This window comes from Montipora capricornis, chromosome 12, assembly GCF_036669925.1.
Source record: "Montipora capricornis isolate CH-2021 chromosome 12, ASM3666992v2, whole genome shotgun sequence".
NCBI classification, from domain to species: domain Eukaryota; kingdom Metazoa; phylum Cnidaria; class Anthozoa; order Scleractinia; family Acroporidae; genus Montipora; species Montipora capricornis.
The window spans coordinates 17361840-17378338 of NC_090894.1; the positions used below are offsets into that span (position 1 = coordinate 17361840).

At 38.4% G+C, this 16499-nt stretch overlaps 3 protein-coding genes across 5 annotated transcripts in view; 1 reads left to right on the top strand and 2 right to left on the bottom strand.

Annotated features, from left to right (window-relative positions):
- LOC138026027 (COA8 family protein Y39B6A.34, mitochondrial-like) overlaps nt 1–2723 on the top strand; it is an 8970-nt gene extending 6247 nt beyond the window's left edge. Inside the window, exon 6 of the mRNA XM_068873203.1 lies at nt 31–2723. Within this exon, the coding sequence (XP_068729304.1) occupies nt 31–127 (97 nt within the window). The 3' untranslated portion in view covers nt 128–2723. The remainder of the gene's footprint in view (nt 1–30) is intronic.
- Nucleotides 1783–9637, bottom strand: LOC138026025 (probable diacyglycerol O-acyltransferase tgs1). 3 transcript variants are annotated; one of them, XM_068873200.1, is made up of 3 exons: nt 7954–9636; nt 3401–3437; nt 1783–1991 (listed from the first exon to the last, which is right to left on the bottom strand). In XM_068873200.1, exons 1-2 carry the CDS (start codon nt 9593–9595, stop codon nt 3406–3408), a joined length of 1674 nt encoding a protein of 557 aa, XP_068729301.1. In that variant the 5' UTR covers nt 9596–9636; the 3' UTR covers nt 1783–1991; nt 3401–3405. The 3 variants fall into 3 exon arrangements, with proteins under 3 accessions (XP_068729301.1, XP_068729303.1, XP_068729302.1); XM_068873202.1 differs by lacking the exon at nt 3401–3437; XM_068873201.1 differs by lacking the exons at nt 1783–1991; nt 3401–3437 and adding an exon at nt 3446–6216 and having other exon boundaries at nt 7954–9637.
- Nucleotides 9638–12805: 3168 nt separating this feature from the next.
- LOC138026238 (putative diacyglycerol O-acyltransferase MT1809) lies at nt 12806–16006 on the bottom strand. The gene has a single exon (XM_068873485.1). It carries the CDS (start codon nt 15766–15768, stop codon nt 14275–14277), a length of 1494 nt encoding a protein of 497 aa, XP_068729586.1. The 5' UTR covers nt 15769–16006; the 3' UTR covers nt 12806–14274.
- Between the last annotated feature and the right edge of the window lie 493 nt (nt 16007–16499).

The window sequence follows — 16499 nt, forward strand, 5'->3', positions numbered from 1 at the left end:
TTTTTCTTGTTTGTTGTTGATTCTATACAGGGTGTGGTATTTGAAGAATTTTCAGCTGTTATGGATGGCACTGCAGGTGTCGACTACACGATTTTTCAACAAAGTTATCCCCTGGAGATCAAGATGATGTTAACTAAGTATTATCCTAACCCTAACCCTATTATTTACAAAAAGGAAAGCAAGAAAAAAAAATTGTGTTCCGACATGAGAGAGCATTACTTGGAAAGAAAACAATGAATGGAAGCAGATATCTACATGTTAAACAGTTGTGGCCATAAATGGCCTCAATCTTTCCCTAGTTAGACTTTGACAAGAGTTAAAGCAAAATATATTTTTGAAAATGAAGATTTGACCAATTCAAGGAGTCGAACAGAGGAAAGGGCAAAATAAACAGGGAAATGATAACATTGGAATGTCCTTCTCCCCCCTCCAACAAACAGGAGCTCAAGGAGATTCTAAAAGACTGAAAGGTGCACTTGTTGTTTAAAACAGCAACAACTTGGTTAGCTTTATAGATATGAATAAAAAGGTCAGCAGGTGAAGTGATCCAAACAGAACTGACCCAAGTTCCTAACTCACAACAATACTATTCACCCAAGTGTAGATGAATAGTGGTGGATATTTACTGAGCGGTGAGATGGCGAAGAAAATATCCACCACTATCAACAAAACTGAGGTGAATAATAAATAATTTATTATTCACCTATTCACCTCAGTTTTGTTTATTGTATTGTTTGAACCTTTTGACACCCAAACCGGCTTAAACCGGCCAGACTTAGTATTTTCCTGTCTAATGCCAGACGATTTTACTCATCTGTGGGGAAACCCCAGGAGTCAATGGGTTAATTACTCACCGAAAAACTGACCCTGTTAATGTACACCACACACGTTGAATGAAAAGTGAACCAAAAAATTACTTTATTTTGTAAAAGGTGGTCAGAAACTTGCCCACTCACTTCCGAGTTAGCCAATCAGCTGGCACCGGTGGCTCAGTTGGTTGAGCACCGGGCTGCCATGCGGGAGGTCGTGAGTTCGACTCTGGCCGGACCAACACTCAGGGTCTTTAAATAACTGAGTCTTTTTTCAGTTGGACCCAAGATAATGCCATGGCATGTAATCCTAAAAAATGTAATGAACTAATACTTTGTAAGAAGGTTGCTCATGATATAGACCCTGTGAACAATATAACGCAAGTTTCTTGTTTAAAAGTCTTAGGGGTTACTTTACAAAGTAATCATAGATTTAACAAGCATATTAAGGTTAAGCTGCAGGAGGCCAACAAGTGTCTTTATGTGATAAGATGTTTACATAAAGTGGGATACCAACAACCAGATGTAGATTACGTTTTTAGATCAATATTATTGTTCTACCCAAACTAGCGTACGGTCTACCCGTATACGCCTCCTCAATACCTGAATTAACGACGGTTTAGAATTTTCTACAGTGCTGCTTTAAACGCAAATATGTTTCGTACCGAATTGACATATATGGCGTATTAGAAGAGGTTGATCGCTTGCTAGTCAAGAAGATCTCCGGTATGCCTGATCACCGTCTGTACCCTTTCGTCCCCAAAATGAAAGAAAGCTCAGCGTGCCTCCGAGTTCCTAGAAGTCAACTCTCTAGGGTTAATTCCCAGCGTTTTAAAAATAGTTTTTTTAACAGGCTTTTTTCAAATATAGAGTAGATGTTTAATGTAATGTCGATAACCTTGTAATTCTAATTAATTCTTTCGGCTATTTTTAATGTAACTGTTCTTGTTTTAGCATGTATTTTTGCTTAAAAAACAATAAAGACCTATATATATATATATTTTTTTTTAAGGACAATAAGCCGGAGGTCCCATCTCACAAATAACTTCCATGTTCATAACCCACACACTATTCGAGAAGAGCAGGGGATGAAGTTCCCGGTGTTGTGGCTGTCCTCTGTGTGTATATGGGTGGGTGGGTATAGCAGGTCCACATCAGCTGAATAGCTGCCAAAACTTCAACCTGCTCAAACAAAAAATAAATAACAAAATAAAATAAATAAAATAGGAGAGAAACTATTCACTTGAAATCATAAATGGTTTGAACCCAGGAGTCATATCCTAATTAAGTCAAGTACAATCATTCAGTTGAGTGTAGTCGTGAGAAGGACTGTTTGAAATGACATTGACAGATACTTTGGTTCAGGACTACATTCACCTGGACGATTGTACTTTACCTAATTACTATTCACTTGTGTGGTATATACCTAAATACTAAATAATGCTTCAAGTATACTGGCATGAGGGTTTTGGTCTCTCCTTTTCCTAACATTTCATGGTTCTGTGGCAGTGGGTACCGGTAAATGTTTAGAAATATTAGCTTGTACAACCTGGAGGTGAATAAAGAGTATTAATTATTTTTATTGTTAATTTAATGATATGAAGTATTCTGGCTGTGGATAGGGCTATCCATTGGATTAATCACAAACAGTGGTTAATTAACCCTTTGGCATCCAAACCGGCCAAAACTGGCCAGACTTAGTATTTTACTCTGTCTAACCACAGACGATTTTGCTCGTCAATGGGGAACCCCTGGGAGTCAATGGGTTAACTCAGTAGGTTTTGATATTAATTATTTTTTGCTGGATTAGTGATAAGTTTTGTTACAACCACATGTAATATCTTGAAGCTCTTGGGCTTATTTTTGGAGTTTTTGCTTGTGCTACATAGCACTCACAATTCTGTAAGGTAAAAAGGAAAGGAAAGGAAAGGAACTTTATTTAAGTGTCTAGTCGTTCTAGCGCTGGAGGGCTAATTGGGGACACTGTAAACTGAAATGAACAATGAAAGTAAATCAAGTCAAATGTCAGTTTTTTGAGGAGATGGGAAACCGGAGTACCCGGAGAAAACCTCTCGGTGCAGAGTAGAGGTACACTTTCAAACTAACCAAAATTTGGCAGATTTCCCTGATTCCTAATTACACTCTTTCCAAACTTTGGGCTGCTGTTCAAGAAAACTATCCTTCACGAAAGGGTGTGCAATTTGACTTATTTACACATTTTATACAAAGGTTTCATGTTTCACGTTGACTGTTAAGAGGCTTTCTTAGGCCTTGTTGAACCATGTAGTGGTCAAAGTCAATTAGAGGGTGGGAGGTGTACCTAAAAAAACAGAAAATTGCCCCAAACTGTGCTGCCATACTAAATTGTTTCCCAGTGAAATAGGCAAATGGTCACAAACAACGTTTTACTGCTGTTGGCAGTTTAGCTGTATTTCATAAGACAGCCCCAAAATAGCCCCAGTGTAGAGAGTGAAATTTTAAATTTAATCCTGCATAGGCCTTACAAGGTGCTTACAATGCATGCTACTGTATATTTGGAAAAACAATACCAGAACCAGAAATTCACCATTCTTGCAATATCAGATACTGACCAAATCTAAGAATTCACTTGCACGCCTGTCTTGAAAACTGAAGAAACAACAACAAAAAACCCACAAGACATTAAGTCTAAAAAACATACTGTTTCTTGTACATTTTCTGTAAACCAGACTCAGAAATCGGTAAGTTTGAAAAACCTAGCTCATTCGTTCATTCTATTTCCTCCACTTCATAAGAATTACAACAGTATCTCGACTCACCATGAAAAAAAAAAAAAATGGAGAAGGGCAACAATATAGGTAAACTAGTTATATGCCCTTTGAATTAAACTACATTATTAAGATAAAAAGAGTATAATAATTACAATCAGCAGAGAAAACGAAAACAACATATTTAGAGGACACTAGACAATGGAGACAGTATAATAATATTGATACTGAGCAAAATAATTTTGGAGGAGAGATCTTTTAAATAATAATTTGATCATTTGACATTCTGTGTATAGATAGAGGAATATCACTCCAATAATAAGATCCAATAAGTGTTGGGCAAAATTTCCTTATAATTATTTGTTCTGAAAGGGCAGGGATTTAGATATTGTAGGGATGTGCTTTGAGTAGCATAATTACATTATATTGCTCAGATACAAGGTATGGAGTAAGATTTAATGGTTTATTATCTACGGCTCTCAGTTAAGTATGGCACTAGGAATTTTCGCGACAAAGTTTCAACATTTGAATTCCCAGGTTGTGAAGGGCAACTTGCTTCGTTTCCAAGAGTAACTTATAGGTCCTTGATGTCATGAGTGATGAAGCCCACCAAAATCTACAAATGGTAATGGTTAAATCAAACTGGTGACTGTTACCAGTTAAATGACGCCAAAACCCGAAAAGATACCATTGGAAATGAGGCAAGTTGCCTTGACAACATGGGAACTTTTCAAGACAAAACTTTGTTACCAAACTTTACATAATGAAGAGTAACATGTTCATTATGTGGTACATCGTTGATGACTTTGACAACTTTGTTTTGTAATTTTACCACATTAGATATGGAAGCTCCTTAATAATTATTAAAGAATGCAACCATAGATTAGATAATGATATATAATTGCATAGTAGATACTTAGTGGAGAATGTTTTGGTACGTAATGTTTTATTTTGGCAATAATATTTACACTTTCTCTAATTTTGGTACTGAAACAATCAATATGGTCATGCCATGATAGGAAGCAATCAATAACTAATCCTAAGTACTAAATACTACAAGTCTGCTCAAGATGCTGATTCAGTAAATTAAGGTGGCTCCCTTAGTAGAGTATTTGCGAAAACCCTTACTTCATGGCACGAGTTACAAAAGGAAACCTACTTAATTTCTCTTAAAGTTTTCCCTTGAGAGATTTATCAGTATGGCTACTGATATAATAGGACTTATTTTTTGGGTGTCAATTTTTGGATTTTGGCCGTTACCATGGCAACATCACATCTAATGACAGGCAGATATATTTCTATTTTTAGCCTAAATTCCTTAATATTTATACTCTTCCTTTGGTGAATTTTTCTTATTCTTTGCCACATCATGGATATGATATTGCCTGACATTTTGAAGTGATAAAGTCAGGTTGTTCAGACAGTTTTGCCAATATTCTGTAATGTGTGACTTTCCTTATTAATAAAGTAATTGCCAACGAGTCAGGCCTTCTGAAGACAGAAGGCCTGGCGAGGCGGCAGCTTATAGAGCCGCGAGAAGATTTTTAGGCGGACGAAATCTCAGAAGCGCTTCAAATTTGAGTGTAATGTAGACCAAAAGCTGTAATGTAGACCAAAGCGATGAAATGTTGACCGTAGCGATAACCAATGAGAGTTAAGCACGAGTATGCCGCGTGATGTTTGCAGCCGCTAGATCACGCAAGCTTGGCTCGTTGGCACTTTAGCGACAGCTATAACTAGTATATTTGATTATCTCTGACAGGTTTTAACAAATATAGGGTATCTGATAGGAACTCAATGTGGTTAAAACAGCCAATTTTTTTAAAAAATTACAAAGGGAATGCAAGAAAATTAACAGTTAATTTTACAGATTTGGTCGCGCTGACGTCACAAAAATTAGAAAAACATGGGTGATTCAGGCTTTTCTCACCATACTAGTGCTCAGATTGCGCACCGACCTAAAACACAAGGGAGCCTCCTTAAGAGGGGGTATAAAATTGTAATTGAGTTTTTGCCGTGGTTGGAATATTGCACCATCAAAAGATAATACTGTACAACTCTTGAAAGGTCCAATATCTTTTAATGTGAACATCAACTAAGTGAGATCATCAGGGATTTTCTATCATTAACCCATTGACTCGTAGCAGTGAGACTTAAAAGTGCTACTATGATAAAAAAAAAAAACAGTGAGTGACCCAAGTTTATTTTAACTGGAGTTTTCCTATTTAATGGTCCACCATTACTAACTGTATAGTCTTATGTACACTGCAGAATTAAACATGCAGCACAGGAGTTTTGGGCTTTCAGACTTTTAAACTTGTGTTTTGCATGTATAATAAGCTGCATTTACACGCTGAAATTTTAAGCTAGGGAGTGTATCATGTCACTTTCTCCAAGATCCAACCCTCTGAGACCCAACTGGTCAGTTTTGAACGCGAGTAATGGCAGACCTTGAAATTCAAAACTTACACTCAAAGTAAACAGCTTTTGGATAAAAATCAAAGCTCAAAAGTATGCCAGTCAAGTGTTAAGCAATCACATGTTAAAAATCTGAAGGAAAAAAGGAAGTGATTTTTAGATCATAGTAGCACTTTAACAGATTTCATTCTGTCTAACGCCAGCCGATTTTTCTTGTCAACTGGGGGAGCATCCTGGGGCACCTGAGGAATGAATGGGTTAAACAAATTTTTCACATTTGTTCTCTTTAAGCAAATTATATGGAATGAATAATTATTCAGCAAAAAAGCCTCAGTCCTGCATGAAGCTGGAAGAATAATTATTCTGAAATAATGATTAAATTTTTATGTGATACATGTACTTGCAACCATCGTGAAAATAATTTATTATCAAATTTTAATAACTTCAGTATTTGCTAGGATATTGTTAACCTATCTGCTGTAATAAACTGTCAATCAATTTGTTATTTTACTGTGATTACAATGTGATCTTGTAACACAAACACCCCATGTTATTGTTATGAACCCAAAATAGCTCTAATAATTTGTGTTGAACAAGCCAACTCAACTGCCTTCAACATTTCAAATGTTACTATATAAATAATTAAATTTATAAACAAATGACACTGATTTCTGTCATGCAATTTCAAATACTGAATATTCGTTTTTTTACCTCGAGATAAATATTAATTATCTGATATAATGAAGCACTACATTCAATGTCATTCCCCTTTGATTATAACCCCAACAATGTCTGTCAGCAAAAAGTTAATATTATACTATAAGTGAGCAACTGAAATTCATGGTTCCTTGAAGACACACCCTACATGAGCTAAATACAGAAAACACTACATTATAACATGAAAAAATGAGGAAGCATGAAAATGAATGGCACATTTACTTCTTTCCAAAGCTTCCAGTTTCCTAGATGCAAATGACCACTTAGGTAAAATAGTCTGTAATCCCAGTCTCATACCTGTTGGGCTTATTTTAAAATAATATTGTTTTTTTGGATCCAGTTTCAAGTTCTCTGTGACTGCTGAATAAAAACACTGAGGACGCATTTTTACATTGTTAGCCTCCATCTGATGTGAATAATTATATTCACAAATACCGGCTGAAACTAAACAATAGACAGAGTAGAAAACACGTCATCTTCTCGCTGGAATTTGTGTATATATTCACTACAATTGGAAGCTAACCTTGTAAAAATGCATCCTCAGTGTTTTTATGCAGTGGTCATGGAGAACTTGAAACTGGACTATTGAATATTATATAGTTACCACAATTCAACTAGGATAATTTTTGAAAGAGGGGCACATCTTCATGGATTAAAATGTCTTTGTATGGCGAAAAAACGTTAGCAAAACAAGACAAAAAATTGGTCAAATAATCACATTAATTTAAAGATACATAGTTGAACAATCCTACAAAGGAAATGGCCATTCTTGGGTTTGGTTGCTACAGGGGATTGCCCTTTGTCATATGCAGCGAAAGGAGGAGGTGATTGAAATTCTATAAACAACTCTAAATAATAAAATAATAAATATGTAAATACAATTTCTCAGTCAAGTAAGTATGTAGAACTTTACATTCCTTAATTAAGATAGGTTTGCCAAAGGGTGGCTCATGTGTTCTAGGTCTTAGTAGTATTAGGATGCCCTAGCTTGCTATTAATGTAAGAAAATAATAGGATTCTGTATGACCAAACCAGTATTTCCTCTCTTGGACCAAATTAAACACCCAAATCCCAAATTTCAACATAATTTGTGAATTGGGATCAAAGTAAACTATCATCAAGGTTTCAATGGTGTTTAAAAAGGTAACACAGGTTTCTATTAGTAAAAATTGAAACATCTCAAACTACCCAACAAGCACACAAATCTCCACATTAAACAATATTGGTCTGATATTAGTGTGAGCAAGCTGAGTTTGCATCACCTTTAGGACCAGGGAAACTTCCATTGCTGATCGGCTTATCAGCATGCAGAACACGTCTGGCCATCTCATTCACGGCATTTCCAAATTCTTCTACAACAATCTCTGGATCTGACAGCACAGAAACATCTCCTTGAACTCCAACAATAACTTGCCCAGCATATGAGTAAATGGATAGTCCAACTCCAATATTATCCTTCTGAGGAGGCCAAAATACCATGTACTTTACATGGCAGCCTTGTAAAGAGAACAACTGCTGTGGACCAGGCACATTTGAAATGACACAACTAGATTTTTGGGTGATAAATCTATATACCTTAGAAATCACACACTCTGGTAACAGTTCCAGCCCAAGAAAAATTACAGCAGCTGAGGCAAGCGGTGCCCCAGACACTTTTGTTTGATCCATGCGGGCTTTCGTTTCATACAGTTGCTTTAAAACATCACCAGTGGCTAGTGCAAGCTTGGGGAAAACTAACGAGAATTTATTTTCAAAAGAACAGTTCATTAATGAGGCTGGTGACCGAACATCTACAGGAACAGATGCAATGAGATCATCAGGATTTTCAACACCTTTCCTCTGGAAATACCTCCTAACTGCCAGGGAAAGACAAGACATCAACACATCATTAACAGTTGTGCCGGTGGCTGTCTTGATCTCTTTTATCAGCTTCAGTTCAAATGCTTCATGCCATGCAACCTTTTTCACTCCACTGAGATTTGGCCCGTGTAAAATGGACCGGTCAGCCAATGAGAGTAGCAACTTGAGGCAATACCTTGGTACAATTAGTAATGCCTTAGCCAGAAGGAGTGACCTGCCTTTTGATGAGAATTTTTTAATCAAATTTTGAGGTGTTCCTGCATCTGAAAGATGGAAATTGACGAATTTAATTAAGGATGTTCCATCAGCAAATGAGTGCTTTATTCTGCACAATACAGCCATGTCATTGTCACCAAAGTTGGTTGGGATACAGCAAAAGTACCAGGGAGGTCTACCTTCAGGCAGAGCTTCATTGCTGAGCTTCGAAACAACGGCTGCTAATTCGTCCTTTGAACGAGGTACATCTCCCTCCCATTTAAACACGTGATTTTCAATCCTGAAGGAAGGGTCTTCCTGGAAAAAGTACTGGAACCAACCTGGTTGAATATAGCAGCGACTTCTAGGGTAGAGTAGTTCTCCTTTGCTGTTTGTTGCATTTACCATGCGTTCTAAAATAGTTTGGCGGAATGACTTCACTCCCTCATCAAAGATGCCTCGGTTTTCGACAAAAATGAGCGCGTTAATGACTAGTCGATTCTCGTCGCACGTCTGTTGCCATAGGGCGTCCATTGCTGTCAAGCGAATTCCATTAGAAGTAATCTTCACGGTCAGGCGCTCAGCTGTCTTTAACATGTAGAACACCGCGATAAACGGAAGAAGAGGAGTAAGCAGAACAACAATAACTGCATAGCATAGCAGACACTCTAGCAAGAACCAAACAGTACACAGCAAAAAGGACATCGTCTGTATATAAACACGGGATCTCAACCGAATGGTCACCGTCTTTGTACTTCTCCTTTTATCACTTTTTCGATTAGGGACATGTCCATTTGCCTCCATCGTACCGTTGCTTTGCTTCGTTTTTACCACTTCCCCGTCGCCCATGTTTCGTCTCGACTTTTAGGGAATACCTGTCTAGGATTGCGCCTCGTTTTTGAAAGACTAGAAAGGCGTGGCTCTGAAATTCTGGAATATCATTGGTCACTTTTTTTCATTTACCGCGGTACTTTGTACCAGCACGTGATCCGGGATAAGTTTGGGTGGCCATGCTTTTGAATTACTTTACGCAACTTGGGAAATTTTCACGTAAACATTAAGTGGAATGATTAGAGAGATATAGCGTCGTGTTTTCGTGACACGGCAGACTGCTCTCAAACAGTGCTTCTCGTTGAAATATTAAAATTCTCTATTCAAAACTTGCCACTCTTCTGAGAAGTTATTTGGTATCAGTAGCTAACAGGCAAGAACTAAAATCAAACAAGCTTGATGTTTGCCGTTTGTTTATGGGAAACCTGCCCTCTGGAACACACGGTCGAAAGTACACCTTGGGATGAAAATGGAATTGGACTATGGACACAAGGAGGCTGACCTTCAATAACCTTCACGCAACACATTCAGTCGACCTTGGAACAACCTCAATCGTCACGCCAGAGTGCACTCAGGGCCGTAGCCAGTATGAGGTAAACCGAGGCAGTTGCCTCAGTCATTTTTTTGTGATTTTTCAGAATAAAGCGTGATTCCAGCTCATCATAAACACCTACGAAGCGAATTTAACCATGGACATTGCCTCAGTCATAATTTTTTTCTGGCTACGGCCCTGGCACTCATGTGGTATCAGTCACATGAGTTATGGGTCATTATGTCACCGATTTCTGTTCTTTGATTGTCATTATCGTTTGCAAAAGTTGTCTTTTGATCCTTGTATGGCGTACGCGTGAACAAATTGTCAGTACACCCATTCAAGTCTTAAAGCGAGACAGAGGGACAGAAATGCCTGAAACTACACCGCATCGAAAAGGCAACATTAAGAAAAAAAAGTGTTACTGTCAACAAAATACAAAAGGCAATTACACTCTTTTTTAAATAAGAACCTTTTTTATAGGAACGTTGAGGCTGAGATTAACCAAAACTTTAAGAACGTATTAAGAACATTCCTCAGGCTGAGAGTCGATAAGAACGTTTTATTTTACTCATTTGTATTTTAAATGAAAGCATAAAATGAAGGTAAATAAATGTAAATTAACCCAAATACTTCGGTAAAGGCATATTTGGTATATAACATAACAATGGTTTTCTTATTGCATGATACACATTTCAGTTTGTAATAATGAGTTCTTATTTATAATCGTTGCAAAATAACTTAAACACCATCAAAGTCATGAGGCGAAGCAAAATCATCACATCGCAAAAATATATAACGTTCAGCCTCAGCTCCAAAACTACACGTTCATAGAAAAAAGAGTAGAAAATATTATTAGAATTTCTAGGAAAGTATGGACGGATGCCTGTTGTAATCAATTATGGGGTAAGCATCCAAATCAATATATTTTGCTAATCAACGAAAGAGTCCAAGGCACTTGGTAACATAAATGAACACTTGGTCGACTTCAGTGACAAACTTAACTAGGCCTAAGTGACATGGAAATCATCCCACCACATTCACCTCGCCAAATACCTTATCTTAATACTTCCGGTTTAATCCTCCACAATCCGGCCAGCCGATGGCTGGCGCCCACAGCAAAATGTGTATCCTCCTGGCTGCGAAAAGGCGTCAAAATAATGGATGCTGGCTGGCGACCTTGGAAAATAATCCATTGCTAGCTGGCTTTGAAGAGCGATATTTATTTGCCAGAGTAGTTAAATATTAAAGCAAAAATGTCTTAACCGTGGATGCCCACAGATCGTCTAAGTCGATTACTGTTAATTTTGCTATGTTGAAAGACTGGTTAAAATCGGGCTTGGAACTGATTACATCTGCCCGAATTCTCTCCGGACATTCGAGAAGACGTCTGCTTTCTCGACCCCAACTGAAAAACTGTTGAAAGGCCGAATATCCGATGATCGAGTTCAATTTGTATAGCGCCTAGAAAATTGAAAAGAAACGTATATTTAACAATTATCCTGCGAAATCGCGCGGAATATCGCCTGATACTTAGCTGACGAGGCCGTAGGCTGAGTGGGCTAAAATCAGGCGATATTCCGCAAAATTGAGCAGGATAATTGTTTTATTATTCAACACATTGATGACAAAGCACAATTTTCTACGTTTATTGGAAAAAAAAGCTGGAAAAACTACCATTTTTTCTCCACGACACAAAAAATTACGTACATCGCAGGATATCTGTTGAGTACGCACGACCATAGTTAATCGAGGGACGGGTTATGAAACCTTAGAACTTTCAAAAGCGAGAACAATGTTGTTGCAATCAATGTTGAATTGACCGTGACCCTACACAATCTTTTGTTTTCGCTTCGCACGGGCTCGCAAATTAGTTGCGCATAATTTAATCAAAGGATTTGATTGGTTATCTTCTCAAAAAAAGGTGTGTTTTGTGAGGGTAAAGGCCAAAAATACGGACAAAAACATGAGACAAAGGAACTTGTCCAGTTTCATAACCATCTCCATGCATTAACTATGGCACGACGAATAATGAGCGCGCCAGTATGATCATATTTGGACATTGTCACAACGGTGTTGAACAATAAATATATTTATTAAATTCTCAACCTCGGATAATGCATTTCGCGTGCTCTGGTTGGTTCACTCAATCTCGGTTATCAGCTCATATGAAGAGGGTAGTTTTAAAAGAAACTGTGGTGCTGCGTCGGCGGGGAAGTAGTATACAAAAATTTGGTTTTATCAACGGAGTTGGTAATGTAAATTGGCCACCGTACAGAGATTCTAAAAGCTGACGTCTCGAGCGTTAGCCCTTCGTCAGAGCGAATCGAGGAATTATGGATTACGTGTACTTTTTATAGTAGAGTAGGAGCTACGCTATTGGTGGTAACATGGCAACGTGAAAGATAGGAATATATTAGTTAAATGAAAAGCGTTTGTTAATACCGTGAGGATTAAGGGTGCCGATTTGGAAGATGAATTTTTGTTCCAGATTCTTGTGGCTTTCCGTCGTACCTAGATGTAGGCCTTTCCCACTTGATGATAAACTAATGTACTCGATCTTAATGGATAACAATCATGCATGCTTCCTTGTCAACGATTGGGTGACAAATACAGATTCATAAAATGGTGTAATCGAGGAGGACTGATTGATTTGAAGGCAAAAGTAGGGGAAAACCAACAAGTATCGCGATAGACCTTTTGAAGTATTTTAATTTCTCAAACTCGTCAATAAGTCATAAACCAAAAACAAAAGAACTCACTTTGGATATGTGGTCTTAATTAGCAAAAAAGTTCGCCAACTATGATCCCAAATATCTCTTAAAATACTGATTCCTTAGAGAAGCAATATTATTAGATATCCAACCACCTCGAAATCGGCTAAAAAACTCGGCCTTCGGCCTCTTTTTTCAACTCGCTTCTCGGTGTTGATATCGGATGAAACACTCCTTGTCATGTTTGCCATATCACGTCAAATATAGTTGGGTAGCTGTAGTGAAGTGAAGTGCAGTGAACTTATTAGTTTCTCTCCCTCAGGGCTTTTCAGGACTAATTACAATGCTTTTTGTGGGGGACTTTGGCCAGGCTGCTTGTTACCCAGTTTACAATTTTGTTTAGTAAGTGAAAGATGCCTCCGACCAGATTAGGTCAGACCACAACACCGGGGACAACGTCCCCGACCGACTCTTTTCGAGAAGTGAACTAACCATTTGCAGGTGTAATTAGAAAGGCAACACTGTCCCCTCAGTTATTTTAAGACCCTTAGTGTTGGTCCGGCCAGAGGCGAACTCTAGACCTCCCTCGTGACAACCCGATGCACAACCAAGTGAGCCACCGGCCGGCGCGGTATAACTAACTGATGATGGAGAACTCTGGCGACATTTCAATGTTTTTTATCTCTGCTGCTAACCGTGAATATTATTTGTAAGGATAATACATGAATTATGGCCATTTCATTTACACAATTTAAAAATTCTTGTACAATCATTTTTTAATCTTTTACGTTACGAGAACGAGGCGGCTACGATTTACAGTAAACACCCGCATATAAGGACGTAGAATTTAAGAACCTTTTAGACCAAAAATTTCATTTTTGAACCCCCAAAATATTAACAGGTTATTCTGTTTAAAATGACCTTGAAATTTCAGGCGACTGGAACAACGACTTTGATTTGCTTTTTAGAATTCTGGCCTCTATTGTTTGATTGCAATGCCTAGAACATTGAGGACATACATGTAAAGAACAAAATAAGCTGTAGTTTTGCTATATGGTTTATTTTCTTTTGTTTATGGCTATTACTACAAGTATCTAGAAAAATTACATGTCCCTTACAGCCACTTGTCATAGAGTAGATATCTTTTGTGGATATAATAACCAATTTAAGAACCCGCTGGATAGCTTTCAACTACGGTAAATACCATTTTTATAAGACTCTTATTTAGCCTAACTTGGCCGGAATCTAGGTTCTTATATGCGGGTGTTTACTGTATTCGTAATTAACTCTGAATATAAATCTAAATCTTAATCTAAATCAATTCACTCTTCTTGGCTTTACCGGCCTGATGAACGCAGTGAAGTCTAATTTCGTTCGATTCTCAAAAAGTTGGCGGTAACATGCACAGTACTTCAAGTGTAGAAAGACTCTGGTTGACTGAGGCCTGTCAGCTAGGGTTGTCCATTGCTGATACAGCTGTTATTATGGCCACGGAAGCATCTAGCCATCTCATTCACAGCGCTTCCAAATTCTTCTACAATAATCTCGGGATCTGACAGTACAGAGATATCGCCATAAGCTCCAAAAATAACGTGCCCTGCATATGTGAAAATAGATAGTCCTACTCCGGTATTTCCTTTATGAGGAGGCCAAAATATCATGTATTTTATGCGGCTACCTTTAACGGTGAGCATCTGTTGTGGACCAGGGACATTTGAAAAAATACAGCTCGCTTTACTGATCAAGAAATTATTGGCTTTAGATGTTAAAAATCCGGGACAAAGTTCTTGCGAAAGGAATAATACAGCAGCCGAGGCTAAGGGTTCAGCAGACACTTTGGCTTCGTTCATGCGGGTTTTTGTTTCATATAACTGCTTGAGGATTCCGTCAGTAGCTACGGCAAGTTCTGGGTAGATGAAGGATACATTGTTTTCAAATGCAAGCTCTTTAGATAAAGCTGATGAACGTAAGTTTACAGGGATGGATATGGTCAAGTCATCAGGATTCTTAACACCTTTTCTCTGGGAGTATCTTCTCAGTGCCAGAGAAAGACAAGACATCAACACGTCATTAACAGTTGTGCCAGTGGCTGTCTTGATCTCTTTTATCAACTTCAAATCAAATGCTTCATACCATGCAGCCTTTTTCACTCCACTGAGATTTGGCCCGTGTAAAATGGACCGGTCAGCAGATGAGAATAGCAACTTGAAAAGGTGTCTCGGCGTCGTCAACGCTGCTTTGGCCAGAAAGAGTTTCCTGCTTGTCGTTGAAACGTTTTGAGAATGTTTTGCAGGAATAACTGTATCTGAAAACTTTTGAGTGAGGAATCTTGCTAAAGAAATACCATCAGCTATAGCGTGGTTCATTTTGACCATAACTACAATATCGTTGTCACCAAAGTTTGTTGGAATACAACAGCCATACCAGGGAGACCTTCCTTCAGGAAGGGGTTCGTTGCTCAGCTTTGAAACAATGGCTGCCAACTCGTCCTTTGAACGGGGAACGTCTCCTTGCCATTTGAATACGTGCTTTTCAATCTTGAAGCAGTCATCTTTCTGCAAGAAATACTGGAACCAACCAGGTCTAAAATAGCACCGAACTTTGGGATAGAGCAATTCTCCATTGGTTTTCTTTGCATCAACTAGCCGTTCTAAAATAGCTTGGCGAATGTTGTTTATTTCATCTTCAACGTTGCCTCTATTTTCGAAGCAAAGCAACGCATTGATATTGGCTTGATCCTCGTCTTTTTCTGTTACAAATACGGCGTCTAAGCTAGGCAAGGGAAATGCACCTGACGTAACCTTCACTATAACACGCTCAGCCACCTTAAAGATGTAAAAAACTGAGATAAATGGAATCATAGGACCCAAGACAAGGGCAAGCATTACATAGCATAGAAGACATTCTGCGACGAATAATACAGTTGACAGAAATAAACGGATCATCTTCAGTCGAGTTTTGTGTTTTGAATTATTGTTCTTCTCTAAAAGTGAGAACTTTCCGGTTCCTTTCGGGTTAAATGAAAATTTATGTCGTTACTACAGGTTATAAAAGCCTTAAGCCGGTTTCTGAAGAACATGATTGCAAGGTTCTGACTACCACGTGTGGTCACGAGTAGCTCCTCAGTTTCAATGCTAATTAACAATTTCTTAGGGAAGAGATGTACTTGAGTTTTCCGACGATGACCCTGGTATAAAACTTTAATGCACCTAAAAGGAGTCGAACCTATGAACAATAATTAAAGTCTTGACCACCATCAAATATTCCGAACACATCATTGTAGATGTCTAGTCCCTCAGCTTTTTTCGTCGTGGGTCAGATTTGTGAACTTGGGCAGTTCCACGATAGATCCACGACCAAACTCGTCCCCAGAGTCCACTTTTTTGCTGTTGTCAGCACCAAGGACACGGACTCTCGCCACTTCCAAGCAGGGCGCTTTCCGCACTGCTTCCAAATCAGGAAGTGCGCAAAATCACGGACTTCCGACTCGTCTACGCAGGCTCAGAAATTTGAAACAACAGTGGTTGTCAACTGTTACAAAATAGGGAGCTTACGAAACGACCACGCTGACGGCAAAGACGACGCTACAAAACAATAGGTTTAGTGAGCAAAAATAATGGCTCTGCACGCTCTGCACGTGCGTTTTACATTTTGGTACATTTCTTTGCCGTCATCT